We start from the raw sequence: 15,576 nt of genomic DNA on the forward strand, positions 1-15,576 counted from the left end.
TTACTTCTGGGTTTTGGGCGTTTGAAAACCAAAACGTTAGACTTCCAAGATGGTCGAAAACCAAGGTACCACGGTATTAGTAATTGTCAGTCTCATATGTCTGTTTCCCTCTGCAAATCTGTGAAAACAACTATTACGACAGACTTTGAAGGTCCAAGAAAATATGCCTAGATACTCTAGTAGTGCCATGTGGAAATGTAGTAAACAGAAATATTTCTGCAAATATGAAATAAGCCATTATTAATAAGGACATCTTCATTCTACGGAAATGGTAGGTGGAGAGAATAACATTGCTGAGGGAGGTCAGAAACCAGGGTGGGTGGTGCCTGGTGTTAGTGACCATTTATATGTTTAACAATGGTGGTTTTCATGTGAAGTGGCAGAAGGATAATTTCAAAAGACAAATGTATTAGCAATATGAGTTTTGAGATATGATGTAGTAGAGCAGTATCTGTAACAGATTCACAGAGATGACCAGTACAAAAAAAAATTTATTTAGAAAAATACGATTACATGGGTCAGGTGCAAAAACCAGGAGCTACCATATTTACTTCCTGGGAAGTTCACTCTTTGCTCCTTGAGAAGAAAGGAAAGCCATGAGAAAGCACAAACAGACAGGATGCAGCAGCCCAATGACCATTCTGTACCTGCGTGAATTTCTAGGGAGGTGGTGAATCCTACATCCACACCAGTGTCAGGAGGTAAAAGTGCATCTGTTTTCATTAGAGTCCTGTGAAATGCCTGCTGCTGACACCTCTTTTAGATACAATGTTGGATAGATTCTGGCAACACATTGCTTTCCTCTAGCTTATACAAGAAAGCTTATCTAGATGCCTTCATGAATGTAGAAGTCTGCCAAACTTTTCCTGCCATATTCTCTGAAGATTTAAGTGTAGAGTTTTCTATTTCATTCTACTGAACTTGCTCAGGTATTTAGCCATCACAGTCAACCTTTGCTTCTCATTATGACAAGTGCCCAGGTATTCAGCTTCCCTTCCAAACCGTTTCTGGTATAACAGTGGTTTCTAGGATGAGAAATGGAGGCAGTTAACAGGATTATTAATAGTGCCCACAGAGTAGCAGAAAATCCAATAAAATAAAACAACTTGCATTCACCTTCTTGCACATATCAGCTTGGTAAGCAAGGTGTCAGTTGCTCTGAGAGTTCAGCTTCTGCAGAGGGAAAATGGGTCCTATGTGGAAACAGAAATGGGGAGCGGAAGACAGGGAGCAAGTTAACAACGGTCCTGAATTTTGCCAGGAAACACTGTTGACCAAGAGCTCAAGATAGAGCACAGATGGGGGAATGTGTGGCTCTCCAGATGGCCTTGGACTCCAGCTCTTGCCAGACCCAAGCAACATGGCCGATGGTCAGAGATGCTGGGTACTGGAGCTCAGCGACACCTGGAAAGCTCCATGTTGTCTTAGCCCTGCTCTGGAAGAAAATAAAAAACAGAGCTACAGAGCTCTACTTCTATGGATGGAAACCAAACACATCCAGACCCTAGAGTATAATGTTCCCTAGGGGCAGAGCAAGAATTAGCCATACTGTACTCACAAACTTGCAGCGATGGAACACTGCTGTTCCTAAAACTTACAGAGATTATGCCAGTGGCCTGAGGTAAATTACTGCCGAAGAAGGTCAGTTGTTTGTCTTGCATGTACTTTACTATCCTGCAGTTGGCTGGCTGGCCTTGAATCTGCCTACTTGGCAACAGTTTCAGTAGATCAGCTGGAGGGAGGCCTGTAAATTAAAGTGAAGTCCAGACACAGAATCCCTGCAAACAAATGGCTGGTCTGGCAAATGCTGTGATGCGTCCACGTGGTCGGAGTATACTACGCAACATTCATTTTATTACAGTAGTGCACTCTAAGGGCACAGAGATAAAGAAAAGGGGGTTAAAACCAAATCCTCCGGACAGCTGATACTCCTTGCTTCCATACCTTGGCCATTTAAAAAGTGCACTGCGCATAAAGCAGTGCTTTAAACTTATTATGCTGCCAAATAGGCCGTTTTACTTACAAAAAAGTCCAAGAGGTAAATATAGAAGTTACAATCAAGCACTGATAGCTAGATCCCCCACATGAGACCTAAAACAAAATGCTGGCCTGCTTCCTCTCCCTTTAATGGGGGAGCTGCTCTTCTCAGGCTCCCAGCAACCAGCCTTGCCCTCGATGGGGCTCCAGCCGGCCAGCTCAGCCCCTTTCCCTCTCTTAGTCCATTTCGCTTTTCAAACTGACACTCAATATTTTATGGCTCCTGGAGGCGACTAAGTCCTCATTGGGCTCTCTTTTTTAAGGGAGGGGTGGTAGGGAGGAAGGCTGGTCCCTTTTGTGTTTTAAAAAAGGTATTGCCTCTGGCATCTCCCACTTGTTTCTCAGTGGCCTTGCTTTGGCTCAAGTCTTTGCTGCTGGTCTTCAACTACCTGAGAAAGAGTGCCAACTACATTTTAAAAATTGTGTTTGGGTGTTTATAATATTTGTTGTTGTTGTTTAGTCATTTAGTCGTGTCCGACTCTTCGTGACCCCATGGACCAGAGCATGCCAGGCACGCCTGTCTTCTACTGCCTCCCACAGTTTAGTCAAACTCATGCTGGTAGCTTCAAGAACACTATCCAACCATCTCGTCCTCTGTCGTCCCCTTCTTGTGCCCTCCATCTTTCCCAACATCAGGGTCTTTTCCAGGGAGTCTTCTCTTCTCATGAGGTGGCCAAAGTCTTGGAGCCTCGGCTTCACAATCTGTCCTTCCAGTGAGCACTCAGGGCTGATTTCCTTCAGAATGGATAGGTTTGATCTTCTTGCAGTCCATGGGACTCCCAAGAGTCTCCTTCAGCATATAATATTTAACCAGCAGTAAAATTAAGAATTAAAATATTCCTCCAGAATGCTAATAACTTTCTGAACTAAAAGAGGGTTGGGCATCTGCAGCTATCACTGGAGCAGAAATTATATGGAAGTGTAGGGGCTTCTGAAAAGGCCTGGCTCCCACTCCCAGCTCTCTCAAATGAAATTGGGGAAGCCGCTCCCCAGCCCATCTTAATTGATAGGAATGATAGCCGGTGACACTGCGTAGCCACATAGGTTTGACAGCATCGGGAACAAGCCAATGCCCACCTAAATCCCAAATCCAGAGACCCTAATCTGAATCCCAAACCTGGCTCACTGGTCAGATCCATGGAGAGTGCATGCCCACATTCTGAACATGCTCTCCTCCCTTCCTTTGTGGAGTTCCCTCTTCAGAGGTGGCCCAGGGCCATGGGCATAGCCAAGGGGGGGCATGGGGGCAGCTGCCCCCTAAATAAATAAAATTCAATAAAAATACATAACAAACTGAGGTTCTGCCCCCCTAATAAAAGGCCTGCCCCCCAACAAATATCCTGGCTACACCCATGTACCTTAAGACCCAAGAGCTTCTTTCAAGCTCAAAAAAGAGAGGTGGGGTGCATTTCCCTTTGAAATGTGCATCCCTCACACATATATACCCCTTTTGGAACTTGGGGGAATTTAAAGAGCAGTTTCAGGGATAAGGAGGGCGCCTGCCACTTGGGAGGGGTGAAGGACCAGATACACATATGGAAGGCAAGTGTATGCTTCTCTATATCCTTGTCCCCAGCTGCAGCCTTAATGTTATGAGTCATTGGGATACGGATTGAAAAGGAAATGAAAACAAAACATGTATCATAAAGCTTTTACAGACATCTAAGGTGCAAGGGACGCGGGTGGCACTGTGGGTAAAAGCCTCAGCGCCTAGGGCTTGCCGATCAAAAGGTCAGCAGTTCGAATCCCCGCGGCGGGGTGCGCTCCCGCTGCTCGGTCCCAGCGCCTGCCAACCTAGCAGTTCGAAAGCACCCCCGGGTGCAAGTAGATAAATAGGGACCGCTTACTGGCGGGAAGGTAAACGGCGTTTCCGTGTGCGGCTCTGGCTCGCCAGAGCAGCAATGTCACGCTGGCCACGTGACCCGGAAGTGTCTCTGGACAGCGCTGGCCCTCGGCCTCTTGAGTGAGATGGGCGCACAACCCCAGAGTCTGTCAAGACTGGCCCATACGGGCAGGGGTACCTTTACCTTTACCTTTAAGGTGCAATCACATTTGGGATACAGGTTACATTTCTAATTTGCACCACAAAAAGGGCTAAAGCATTTGGAGCTCTTTTATAAAAAAGATGAATTGGAGCATGCATGGTAGGCAATTTTTAAAAAGTGACTAGTTTGAAGAAAATACAGAGAACTTTCTCTCCCTTTCATAATACTAGAAACACAGGCTCACCCAAAAATTAATGATTTACTGTGAATGTGCAAATTGCTGCTCCCTGCCAATGGGCAGCAACAAACCACAACCCTTGATTTAACATTACAGATGCACCATGGATTGTGGTTTGTTTTGCTCATACAAACCACAATTGGTAAGTCAACGACACACCTTGACTTTGCAAAGTGGCTTGTTTGGAGCAAAAAAAACACAACCCCCAGTTGGAATATCAAACTAAATCCTGTATTACTGTTTGTTGCTCCCACTCACTAGCAAGGAGTAGTGAAGTGGGAGCAATCTGTGCATTCAAGGTAACTATTTACTATGGGTTACCGTGATGTATCACTGATTGGCAATAGGTTCAGGGCAGGAAAGAAAAGAAAAGAAAAGTAGTATTTCCTGCAACACAACCAACTTATAGAACTCAGCATGCTACATGCTACAACTATTATCTGTGATAGCTAAATGGAACCTCAGTGCTTCAGCAAACAGCTGTGGGTGGGTGTCCTTTGAAACCTTAGGGTGGGCTCCTCAGGGGCCTCTGGATGCCCACAGTTGCAAAGAGAACACCGGGATCCTGCAGATGATTTACTGTGCTTCCATTTACTGTTGCACATCAGCCTGAGGCAGCTTTTAAACAGATAAAGTGAAAACTAAGAAAGGAAAAACGGAGCTCTTAGAAAGGTTGCATTCACCCCATAAATAAAAGGGGTATAGGAAGAATTAATGAATGTCACCACAATCCCCAAACTCAAAAATCCAGTTACCACAAACAATACAAAGAAAACACTCTGAAATACCTTGCATTCCTCTTTGTCTCCCAAGGCCTCTGGAATGTGTGGCATTCCTGCTTTCTTCCCAGAGTGCTTAGGGTCTTCTGAGCTCTTGCGCTGTCCAAGCACCTGCCCACCAGCTTGCATCAGCACAAGGCTATGCAGTTCTTGTCAATCTTAGCCAGAGATGTATCCAAATTGCCCAGAAATGACTGAAGTCTCAATGGATGGGTGAGAAGTATAGGAATGTGTCCAGATCAGGATTTCTTCCTTGTTCCAGAATGCTGCTGTTATCCCCCAATGTTTGGGCACTGGCCATGCTACTCCTTCATTCTTCTTCTGGCATGGATTATCCCAAGGAAATGATTCCTGGCTGGGCAACAGAGTCTGAACACCCAGTTCCAAAGACTCAAGATTAAGAATTCCACTCTCACTGAATCCTGAGGTTTACAAGGATCTGGATACTTCATGGCCAGCTGGCAGCAGATCTGCAAAGCATCATTTTCCTTCGTATATGTGATAAATAGTCAGCTTGTTAGGAAGCCACAAAGATACTGATGCTGGTGAGAAGAAAATGCATTTAGATCCACAGTATGTGCATTTCTAGAGGCATGCTATCTGCTTGCTAGGAAAACATGGCCCATAAAGAAGAGTGATGAGACCAGAGAAGCCACTGAGACACAAAACAGTAGATTCATAGACTTTAGCACCAATATCTCAACTTTAGCAAAATTGTTTTTCTTACTTGGAAGAAACAAAGGTAATTTGAACAGTGCAGGACAGCCAAGCAGCAAGAATGGAGGACAAGGTCTCTGGATTACTCAAGCGTGGATACAGCATTTGGGTTAGGTATCTATCTGTCCCTGTGAGACATTTCTGTTGCTGCACAGCTGCATTCTGTAATCTATACAAGGAGTCAAGAGTCTCCTGTATTAAAAACCACAAATTTCAAGATGGCAAGATGTTTCCATTTTTTAGAAAATTGATATACTTAATATGCTTGCTGTTTTCAAAAGCTTCAAACTTGCTTCTTTCTTTGTTTTTACTGATTTACAGAATTGAGAACACTGTAACCATTTTTCTTTCCTTTTTGTATGGTTAAAAAAGAGAACCATAACCCACTGACTTTGCAAGATGCAATAAATATGCTGCAGATTGCTGTTCTGGTTCAGAAAGTGCAGGGTGACATTGGCTGATCCCAAACATTCCTAGGCATTAACAGTTTACATATTATAGGAGCCAGTCTACATATTATATGAGTCAAATATTTTGAAATATTAGGGAATGTGCTCTTTGCAAGCAATTGGAAAATGGAAGGTCCAGATATTAGAATCTTAACTTGATTTCCAAAGCCATTGCAGTCTTGGGATGGCAGTTCAGTTCAGCAAATACTTGCCTTCTTCCATATGTTCTGGTCATCATCTCCAGATCCCTTGACCCCATGAAATACGACTGATGTTAACTTGCTGGCAGGGCTTTTTCCGATGCCCAGCCTGTGGAACACTTTGCCAACTGAGATATGTCAGGTCCCATCACCTTATTGTTTTAGTCAGCCAGCAAGAACATACTATTTAACACCTGCCAAACTAGTGAAAATGTTGAAAAAAGAAAAAGGTAAATGCAATGAAGTAGAGGGATCCTTTTCCCACATGTGGTGGTCCTGTAAAGTAATCAGGGAATTCTGGGAAGTAATTTACAATACATTAAAAAAGATATTAAAAAAAAAATTCCCCCCAAAGCCCGAGGCATTCCTTTGGGAATGGTAACAACAGAAGTCCCTAAAAATCAAATCAAAAAAATATTATTATATGCCACCACTGCTGCTAGAATCTTATTGGTACAAAGGTGGGAACAAATACAGTACCCACCAAGGAAGAGCGGCAGTTTAAAATGTTTGAATAGGCTGAATTGGCAAGCATAACGAACAGGGTAAGAGAAAAAGATGATAAAGAATATAAGGATGATTAGAAGATGTTTATTGAATATTTTAAGAACCAGTATAAACAAGTAAATACCACCTAGCAGGTCTTGAGTAAATCCAGCAGAATAGGAGTTAATAGAATTTAACAGAAGAAGATATTCGAAGATTAAAAATTTTGAATACGCGATGGGGGGGAGGAGACACCAGGAAAAGGGTGGAAGGGGGGTCACCAGGTATTTAGTCGTATGTCGAGATTGGTATGAAAGCTGTACAACTGGGGGGTGGAGGGAAGGGGAGGTGGGATGTGTGCCTTTCGTTTCTCTCTCTCTGTGTGTGTGTGTATGTGTGTGTGTGTGTGTATAAGCTTTTAGATGGTTTACAGTTAACACTGCTTTAATTTGATGGCTATTTTAGAAATTATTATTGTGGTTAGTTCATGATGTTAACAGTTTGGTTTCAGGACTGTGCCAAGGAACAGGAACTGCAAGATGTGCTTTAAAAGTTGTGTAATGTTTTGATTTGTTAGCTGCATTGAGTTTCTTTTGGTGTTTTTAAATTTGGTGTTTTTGAAAGTTAAAATATAGAGAGGGGTATTTGTGTGTGTGTGTGTGTGTGTATCTGTATATTATCTATATAGATATAAATAAACAAATAATGTGAATATTATACAGTACTACGGAAAAGTAATGTACTTCATTTTCTAGAAAGCACAAACAAATACAGAACATGCTCTTTTCTACAAAGGGACAACATGGAGCAATAAATCATTAATGCTGGCATTTTCAGAATGTCCATTTGTGGCAATTATAGTTACCAATTTTGGTGTGAAAGAATGAAGCTTATGAGTAACTCTGACTCTTATTGCTCACTGCTTTCCTCTTCAATATGCATTTTATCCCCCTTAGGATACAATATGTGTGTTTTATACTTGAGATGAAGAGGAAATGAACATTAGAAAACAAAGTTTGTGAGTAATAGAAACTGATCTTGCCATTTAATCAGGCATTATCAATATAGTATTAGAGTCAAATATAATGCATTTCACTATTTACACAGTATTTTCACTAGCATAAGAGTTTTAAAAATAAAAGGATTCTTGCAAAGAGAAATCCTTACTGTCGCGCCAGTCCCCTCAAGTAGGCATTGTGTTCACAAGAGCATATCCTCGATCCATCCATTCACACACTGCATTTCTCCCTGTGAGTGAATAATAGGGGAAGGTTGGGACTTCTGATGTGGAAGACACAACTTATTGTGAGAACTTTCTCTCAAACACAGGATAGATGTTGAAACCACATGTAACTTCCATCTTATCCATAATAACTGCAGCACTTTGAATTTAATTACCATCATGGATTTAGATCCAAAGTTCTATTAAAAAGATACCAATGTTTGCTTGTTTTTAGTGTGTATGCTAGAAACGAGAAACTTACATGGAGACCTCAAATGGCACACATGTAATCAACATCCAGAGAGGTAGCTGTGAGGCTTTCTAGACGCTGCTGGACTGCAACATCCCTGAGCACTACCCAGCGGCGTAGCGTGGGTTGTCAGCACCCGGGGCAAGGCAAGTAATTTGCGCCCCCTAACCCGGGGCAAGGCAAGTAATTTGCGCCCCTAACCCCTAACCTGCTGCCGCTGCCAGCTTCTTCTTGCTGCTGCCTGGGCTGGTCGGGTGTGGGCGGCTGCTGCACTGTCCCTCCCCCAGATAGTTCCTCCCTCCCTCGCTCTCTCTCCGCTCCGCACCGCAACGCATGCCTGGCACCCCCCCCCCTCCACAGTGGGAGGTGACCTGGCAGCTCGGATTGGATTCGGACAGCCAGCACTGCAGTGAGAGAGAGTGAGCCAGGTAGGGGCAGAGAGCTGCGAGTGCGAGCGCGCCCCCCCAAATGTTGCGCCCGGTGCGGCTGGTCCCCCCTGCACCCCCACGCTACGCCACTGGCACTACCAGGCTGCCAGAGGCTGATGATAGCTGCACTGGGGATTGAGTGGCAATGACATCAAAGAGTACCACCAGTAATAATTCAATTATAATTTAAATTATTTAAGGATTTGCCAAGGTAGTTGTATAAGTTTAAATACTAGTAGAAGGATAGGAAACCATTATCTGTATTGAGATCCAAATGACACGTATTGAACTTCTCAATTACTTGTTATTCCACAGTTTTACCATGAAGTTCATATCCATTGCTAACTTTGCGATTTGGGGCTTTGATTGTTCCTTTGTTATGTCACATGCAGCCCTCAAAGCAAGATGTACTTCTGACCCCAGAAGGGAGAAAGAGCCTGTTTGGGAGACAGCTGTGATTATCATGGTTTACAGACCCATAAATGCTTTTTTTTAAACTCTTTCACCTTAACTCACACACTATGACCTTCCACAACTTTCAGAGAGATTTTCAGCATGGTTAGGGTTACACTGATGCAGATCCCCCAAAGCAGGGTTAGAAACTCTTAATGGCTCCTTAAACCAAGGTTACAGTCCCCAAATAGAATGTCTAGTTGCCATTTGGGGGCAATATGGCTCTCAAGTCTTATTCTTCAAATGATGGGCTGACTGTGATTGATTCTCAGTTAAATATCTGGCCAGTTCAGATGACAACCTGAGCTCAGTTAAGAGCTTTGAGAACTCAAAGAGGAAAAGTCACATTCCACATATATATTGGCCTATTCCGATATTTTTTCTTAATGGCAACTGCTCCTGTTCAGACTGCACAGAAAAAGCATTTTGGCTCCAGAAATTCATTCTGAATGTGCAGATAAAATATAACTGATAGAATTCTACAGGATGGAGTATTAATGTGAGAGAACAGTCCAGATCCAATGATTGCCAGGCACTTGCTGCCAGGTGGTGGAGATGTCAGTTGCCATCCTGGCACCCTGGAATCTTTCCTTGATCGCAGGTGGTTGAAAGCCAGGTGCAAAATGTCCACAGTGTCCACAAGGACCATGCAAGTGCCTCCAGGCCCCCCTCCCACTTGGACATGGAGCAGATACACCCTAAATTTGAGGAAGCCCCTTCAACTAGAATAGTATGCCCTGTGCTCTGGTAAGTTGCTCGGTACAGCTGCCTCATAAGCTACGGTACAGACTGCTATGACACCTGTAGTTTTGCACTGTATAATGAATAAAAACTCACTGAAAAAACATTTTACTTGAAAGGGGGATTGAGCAGGATTCTGACACCGTTCTTCAGAATAAAATGTGAGCGCATGCATTAAAAATGTAAGACAATGGAGCAGCCAAGGGTTTACCTGCACCTTCTTTACACAGTGGCTGTGAAAGGCTGCATGGGAAAGTGGATTCGATGGCCCAGAAAGCAAGTTCCAATGAAGAAAAGGGCCTATTTAAGTATACATTAAAAGTTGTACGTAATAAAAGCAGAAGTGTGCTTTTTTAAAAAAGAGATCCCCAATGTCCAATGGGAGCCAGCCCATGGAGTGGGGGCAGGCAGGTACCATTGAGGAAATGCCACCATATAGCTACGGAACACACAGTATATGCCATGGGCCTCGTGGGGTTTTAATCAGGCAAGCAAGCTTTACACTCAAATGTAGAGTCCAAGTGTCTTGTATGCTAAGGACACAGACTTAAACCTTTAAACAAGGCTCCTTTGATTTTCTCATTAATACAATGGTATTGTCTCCCCCCCCACCACCATAAATAAAAATAATTCAACTTTACACTAGAAAATGTGGGGGATTTACTAGCAAAAGGAATAACTTTGTATGGGGTAGGGATATTTAACCACTACAAGCTATTACTAGCTGTAAATAACTCAGTGATACAAATGAATTTCAAAGAGCAAAACAGAGCATAGAGTTTATTATTTCTCACCCATAACACTTTTCCAGCTAGTAAAAGGCAGAGAACAAAATCCTTGGTGGGAAGTAGAACATAAGTTTGAATGTATGTATGTACATAATGTATGTACATAAGTGTATGTACATAAATGTATGTACATAAGTGCATGTATGTACACACCTAGCAGGTCAATTAATAACGCAAGTAATTTGCATTCCTAACTTGCAGACCATTGAGCAGATGTCATTATCGGTAGAACATAAACCAGTGGCAGGTAGGGATCGGGGAGAATTTCAATCCAGTACACATTTCAAACCAAATCTATTAAATCCATACTTTGCAAAATAATATGATAACTGAAACATTTTAATTGCCAAAAGCACATAAATCCAATCCAATCCAACTCTGATGTGACTGGTTCAGCATGGGCACCAAAAGCTAGTGGGACAGCCTCAGGTGATGGACTTCTGTACATTCACAAATTAACTGGAACTCCTGCTCTACTAAGGAAACTGGCTGGTGTTGCTCTTGCTCTTTTCTTTCTTATGTTCTGTGTTTTAACCACAGGAATCACTGCTGAGTGACACACGACCCTCCTTTTCCTGTTCATCTTCCGTTCTGAACTGCATACGATGCCAGTTCTGTCAGCAGGAAAGCGGCACTGGGACTCCCTCCCACTGCAGACAGAACTAGGCCAGAAAGACACTTCAGCGGGGAGTTCAGCCAGAATCCACATTCTGCCACTCCCTCCAGGAGAAAGATACTTTAGTACACAGATGTTTGCAGCACTACTGGTCTTGTGTCAGTTCCTAAAACAAAGATCTCTTCCTCTTCCAGTTGGCTTTTAAGGGGGGAAGTTGTGGTGGGAAAATAATCTACAAGAAAAATGCTAATATTGAGCAACATGAGTTTCTCTCTTGCCTCACTCAGTCTCTCCCCTTATCAGGCCAGCTTCAACTTTTAAAAAGCCATGCAGATTGTATGCATCATGCAGTGCTCTCAGCCAAACCTTAAAATCTAAAAACACAGCTTTTAGAATTTAGAATTAGAATTTAATTGCTAAAACAGACACCTTTTTAGATTACTAGGTTAACATGCTGCAAAACTGCTATATCATCCAACTCAGGGCACAAAATACCCTGTTTTATGGATAATTAGGGTTGTGAATTCAGCATTTACTTCCCTTCTCTCCCAGTCTATAGACACTGCCAAGGCAAGTACCAGTTGAATGTAGGGTACACCCATGTCTAAGACTAAAAATATAGACACCCATTTTCTTAGGACTTGAGTCCAAATGTGTAACCACATAACTATGAAAGAGCCATGTTCTGCCACTGCCATACCACAGAAAAACATAGCCCTGTGTGCTATCATACCATTATTAGAAGCTGCCAACACATGTGCACACACAAATGGATAACATGTCCTTTGCTGGAAAAAGTGACATTCACCAATCACTTGGTCTTCCACAAAAGCTTTACTTAAACATGCACCTGTGAAGCAATTCATTTTTCTTTTGGCAATGCACATTGAATACTGCAATGAAAAACCAGCTGTGTTCAGTAGCTGAGGGTGTGACCCTTACAGTGGGTTGGGTTCTAAACTGGGAATAAAACAGTAAGCATTCTCCTAGAAGTAACATTTACTGAAGACACACTCAACTGCTGATTCTAATACCTAAGACATCAGGCAGTCAAGCAACATGTCTTCATTTAAATGCCTCAAATGAAGATGGCTACTGTATTATTGAGGATTAAATGAAAACTGAAAGTCATTTCAAAAGATAGATGGGAAAGTTTCCAAAGACAAGGACTTCACACTCTTATCCCTTTCTCTGCCCAGTCAATCATACATGAAAATGCAGTGAACATCAGGATCACCCATGCGTCTTTTCACAAGAGTTCAGAAAGGACTTCATCAATCCACAACTGCCAAAACCAGGCCACGCCCAGTGAGTTCTGTGGAACCAAGATGTGCCATGGAGGCCCAAGCAAATGCAGCTCTAGAAAATATGCTATTTGAGGAAACAGCTGAGGAGGAATGAAGTTAGCTTGCCATTCTCTATTTTACTTCACTGAAATATAATTCTAGACAACACAATACAAGATCTGCAGGCAGACCCCTGGAGAGATGCCCTGGCAAGAAGCAAAGAGTCATCATGAAATCAGATGCATCCCTTAGAAGCTCTAGCAGTGCATGCCTCTCTGTCTCCCTCTCCCAGCCTTTGCATTCCTTCCATCCTCAAAGAAGCATTTTTGGACTAAACAGCTCCTCTGCTGGCCTGAGCTTCTCAGTGTAAGCACACCTAAGCAAGAGGGGAGGGGGAAACCCGAGGCTCCGGAGCCTGACAAGCCCGTGAAAACACCCTTTGCTCTCCCACCCACCCACCCACCCACCCACCCACCGCCTTGACGTGCCGTTTGCATCGACACCCTGTACCCAAACGAAGCCCGGCTGCTCTCTGAGCGCCGCGAAGGCGGAAACGGGCCGGGAAGCCCAGAGAGCGAAAATCACCGCCGCATCTTTAAGAGGGTTCAAACGAGGACAACCGACATCTTTTTTTTAAAGGCAAAGCAGCAGCAGCGGCAGCGAGAAGAGAGCCCTGCTTGCCTTTATGTAACGGAAGCATTTCTGTAAACAGCTTCAGCCCCGACCCCCCCCGGACCCCGACCCCCGCCCCACTAACCTGTGTGCACTCGGTAGTGGGCTTTCAGGTGGGACGACTTGCCGTAGACCTTGCCGCAGCCGCTGTAGGGGCACTTGTGTCTCTTTTCGGCGGCCAGCTTCCCTTTGGCGGGCGCGGCGCCGCGCAGCAGCGAGAGCGGGTCGGAGCCGCCGCCCGCCTCCTGCCCCTCGGCGGGGCTGTGCGACGGGCTGGAGCCGGACTCGGTGGTCACGTCGCTGTCGGACCCCGCGTCCTCGTCGGGGCTCTCCACGCTGTCGCTGCAGATGGAGGGGGTCGGCAGGGCTCGGTACTTGTTCAGGTCCAACAAGCTTTTGGCAATGGTCACCAAAGTGCAATAATCCTTCCAGGCGTCGCGGGGGTCGTTCATCTCCTTGGTCAGGGCGGCGGCGGCGGCGGCCTCGTCCTCCTCTTCCTCGGGCATCTTCAGCAGCTCCGCTTCCCGGGTCACGTCGGGCTGGGCCGCGGAGCGGTTGGAGATGGACACCAGGCACTGGGCAGCCACGAAGTCCATGTACGCCACCGCGGACATCCTGCGGGCGCCGAGGGGCCACGCTTCCCCCGGGGAGAGGCGGAGGGGCGAAGGCGAGCGAGGCGAGGGGGCGCTGGGGGCTGCGCTCTCCGGGCGGCTCCGGGCGCTGCCTTCAGGCTGCAGATCGCGGGCGGAGGCGCTCACGCCGAAGGATCCACTTCCGCGCCTCGGCGTTTACATAACCACCACCATCCGTGACCGCCGCCCCCCGGAGAAAGAGGGAGAAGCGCCGCCAGCCCCACCTTTTGACCTGGCCGCCCTCGCGCCCTCGACGCCGGCCAACTCCGGGAGGGAGCGCGGGCTGGGCTGCGATCCTGGCGGCGGCGGCGGCGGCGGCGGCTGCTGCCTCCTCGCCAGAACAGTGTCACAAGTGGCGATTTCAAGTAATTCCAGTAGCACCGAGGGGTGTTTCCCCGCCCGCTCGCGGGCTCTCGCGCCTCCTCCCGCCGGAGAGAGAGGCAGCTCCCCGTCAGCCGCTGCGCGCCTCCCGCCCGCCGCTCCGCGCTGCTCCGGCCGCGTCTCGCTCGGCGCCCGCTTCGCCCAAGCCCATCCCGCGGCAGCAGCGCCTCCGCCGCCGCCTCCGCCGCCGCCTCCGCCCCGCCCGCAGCACCCGGGCGGCCGCCAGAGCGAGCCCACTCTGTTTACCTTCTCGCGCTGCCACTCAGAAGGCCTTTTGGCAGGGGAGGCGGGACCGCCAGCCCGCGCCGCGGCCAATCCCGGCCTCCGCTCGCCAAGCCGCGTGCTGCTCCCGAGGCGCGCACACCCCGCTTAAAAGGGCGACGCGCGCCGCTCTCGCCCGCGCCGGCCTGGGGGGCGGGGCGGGGCTCTCCCTCCCCCCGGCTCGCCCCCCCCCCTCGGCGCCGCCGCGCTGCGCCCGCTTCGGCCCCGTTTCCCTCCCGGGGCAGCTCTCCCCCGTCCTGCCCCGCGCCCTGCGCAAGAGCTCCGAAGTTTGCACTTTCGGCAGAGATGGGGTTAACTGGCCCACCCCAAGTCCTTCTAGTCCCAGCAACCAGCGGGCCAATCGAAAGTGATGGGATTGATGTCACTCGCCGCGGCTCCGCCAATCAAAAATACAAGCCGAGCAGTTCTCCCTTGTAAACTAGAGAGGTGGGAGCAAAGGCAAACTTCAGAGAGTAGGCTTGGCGGGGAGGGGGGGGGGATTATGTAAGCACGAGCAAAAGCCTGTTCCTGGCGTTCCCACAGATGGTGTGTGGAATGAGTATTTTATTAGATTACGTGGTAGGCCTTCAAGTCTCTGGTTAAAAACAAAATCTACCTTACTCCCAAGGTATTTGCTCAGGGCATCCTTGTGGAAATAGGTGCTCCCTGCCTTCATGAAGTCACTGCACAAAACCACTTCGAAAATGATGCAACAGGTAGGGAAAGAACCAGTTCATGCCTAGTGGACAATTAATATTTCTTCTCCACATAGGTCATTGCCTGGGCAAGATACCTCACGGAACTGTGGGAGTAGGCCACACAATTGCACAGGAATACACTGCCAAAGCCAATAACATCTTCTGCGAGGACATCCATAAAATCTTCCCAAGGCGAAGGCCCTGCCTCCAAGGCAATGGCATTCATGAATGAAACAATGTAGCACCACTGATATATG

The 15,576-nt window shown here is 46.5% G+C and overlaps 1 protein-coding gene across 1 annotated transcript in view; it reads right to left on the reverse strand.

The window, feature by feature from the left end:
* Positions 1-14,478, reverse strand: part of KLF9 (KLF transcription factor 9) — a 29,763-nt gene extending 15,285 nt beyond the window's left edge. The window contains exon 1 of the mRNA XM_079996164.1: positions 13,433-14,478. Within this exon, the coding sequence (XP_079852290.1) occupies positions 13,433-13,961 (529 nt within the window). The 5' untranslated portion in view covers positions 13,962-14,478. The remainder of the gene's footprint in view (positions 1-13,432) is intronic.
* Positions 14,479-15,576: the final 1,098 nt, after the last annotated feature.

Source organism: Podarcis cretensis, assembly GCF_951804945.1.
Source record: "Podarcis cretensis genome assembly, chromosome: 11".
Classification (NCBI taxonomy): Eukaryota; Metazoa; Chordata; class Lepidosauria; order Squamata; family Lacertidae; genus Podarcis; species Podarcis cretensis.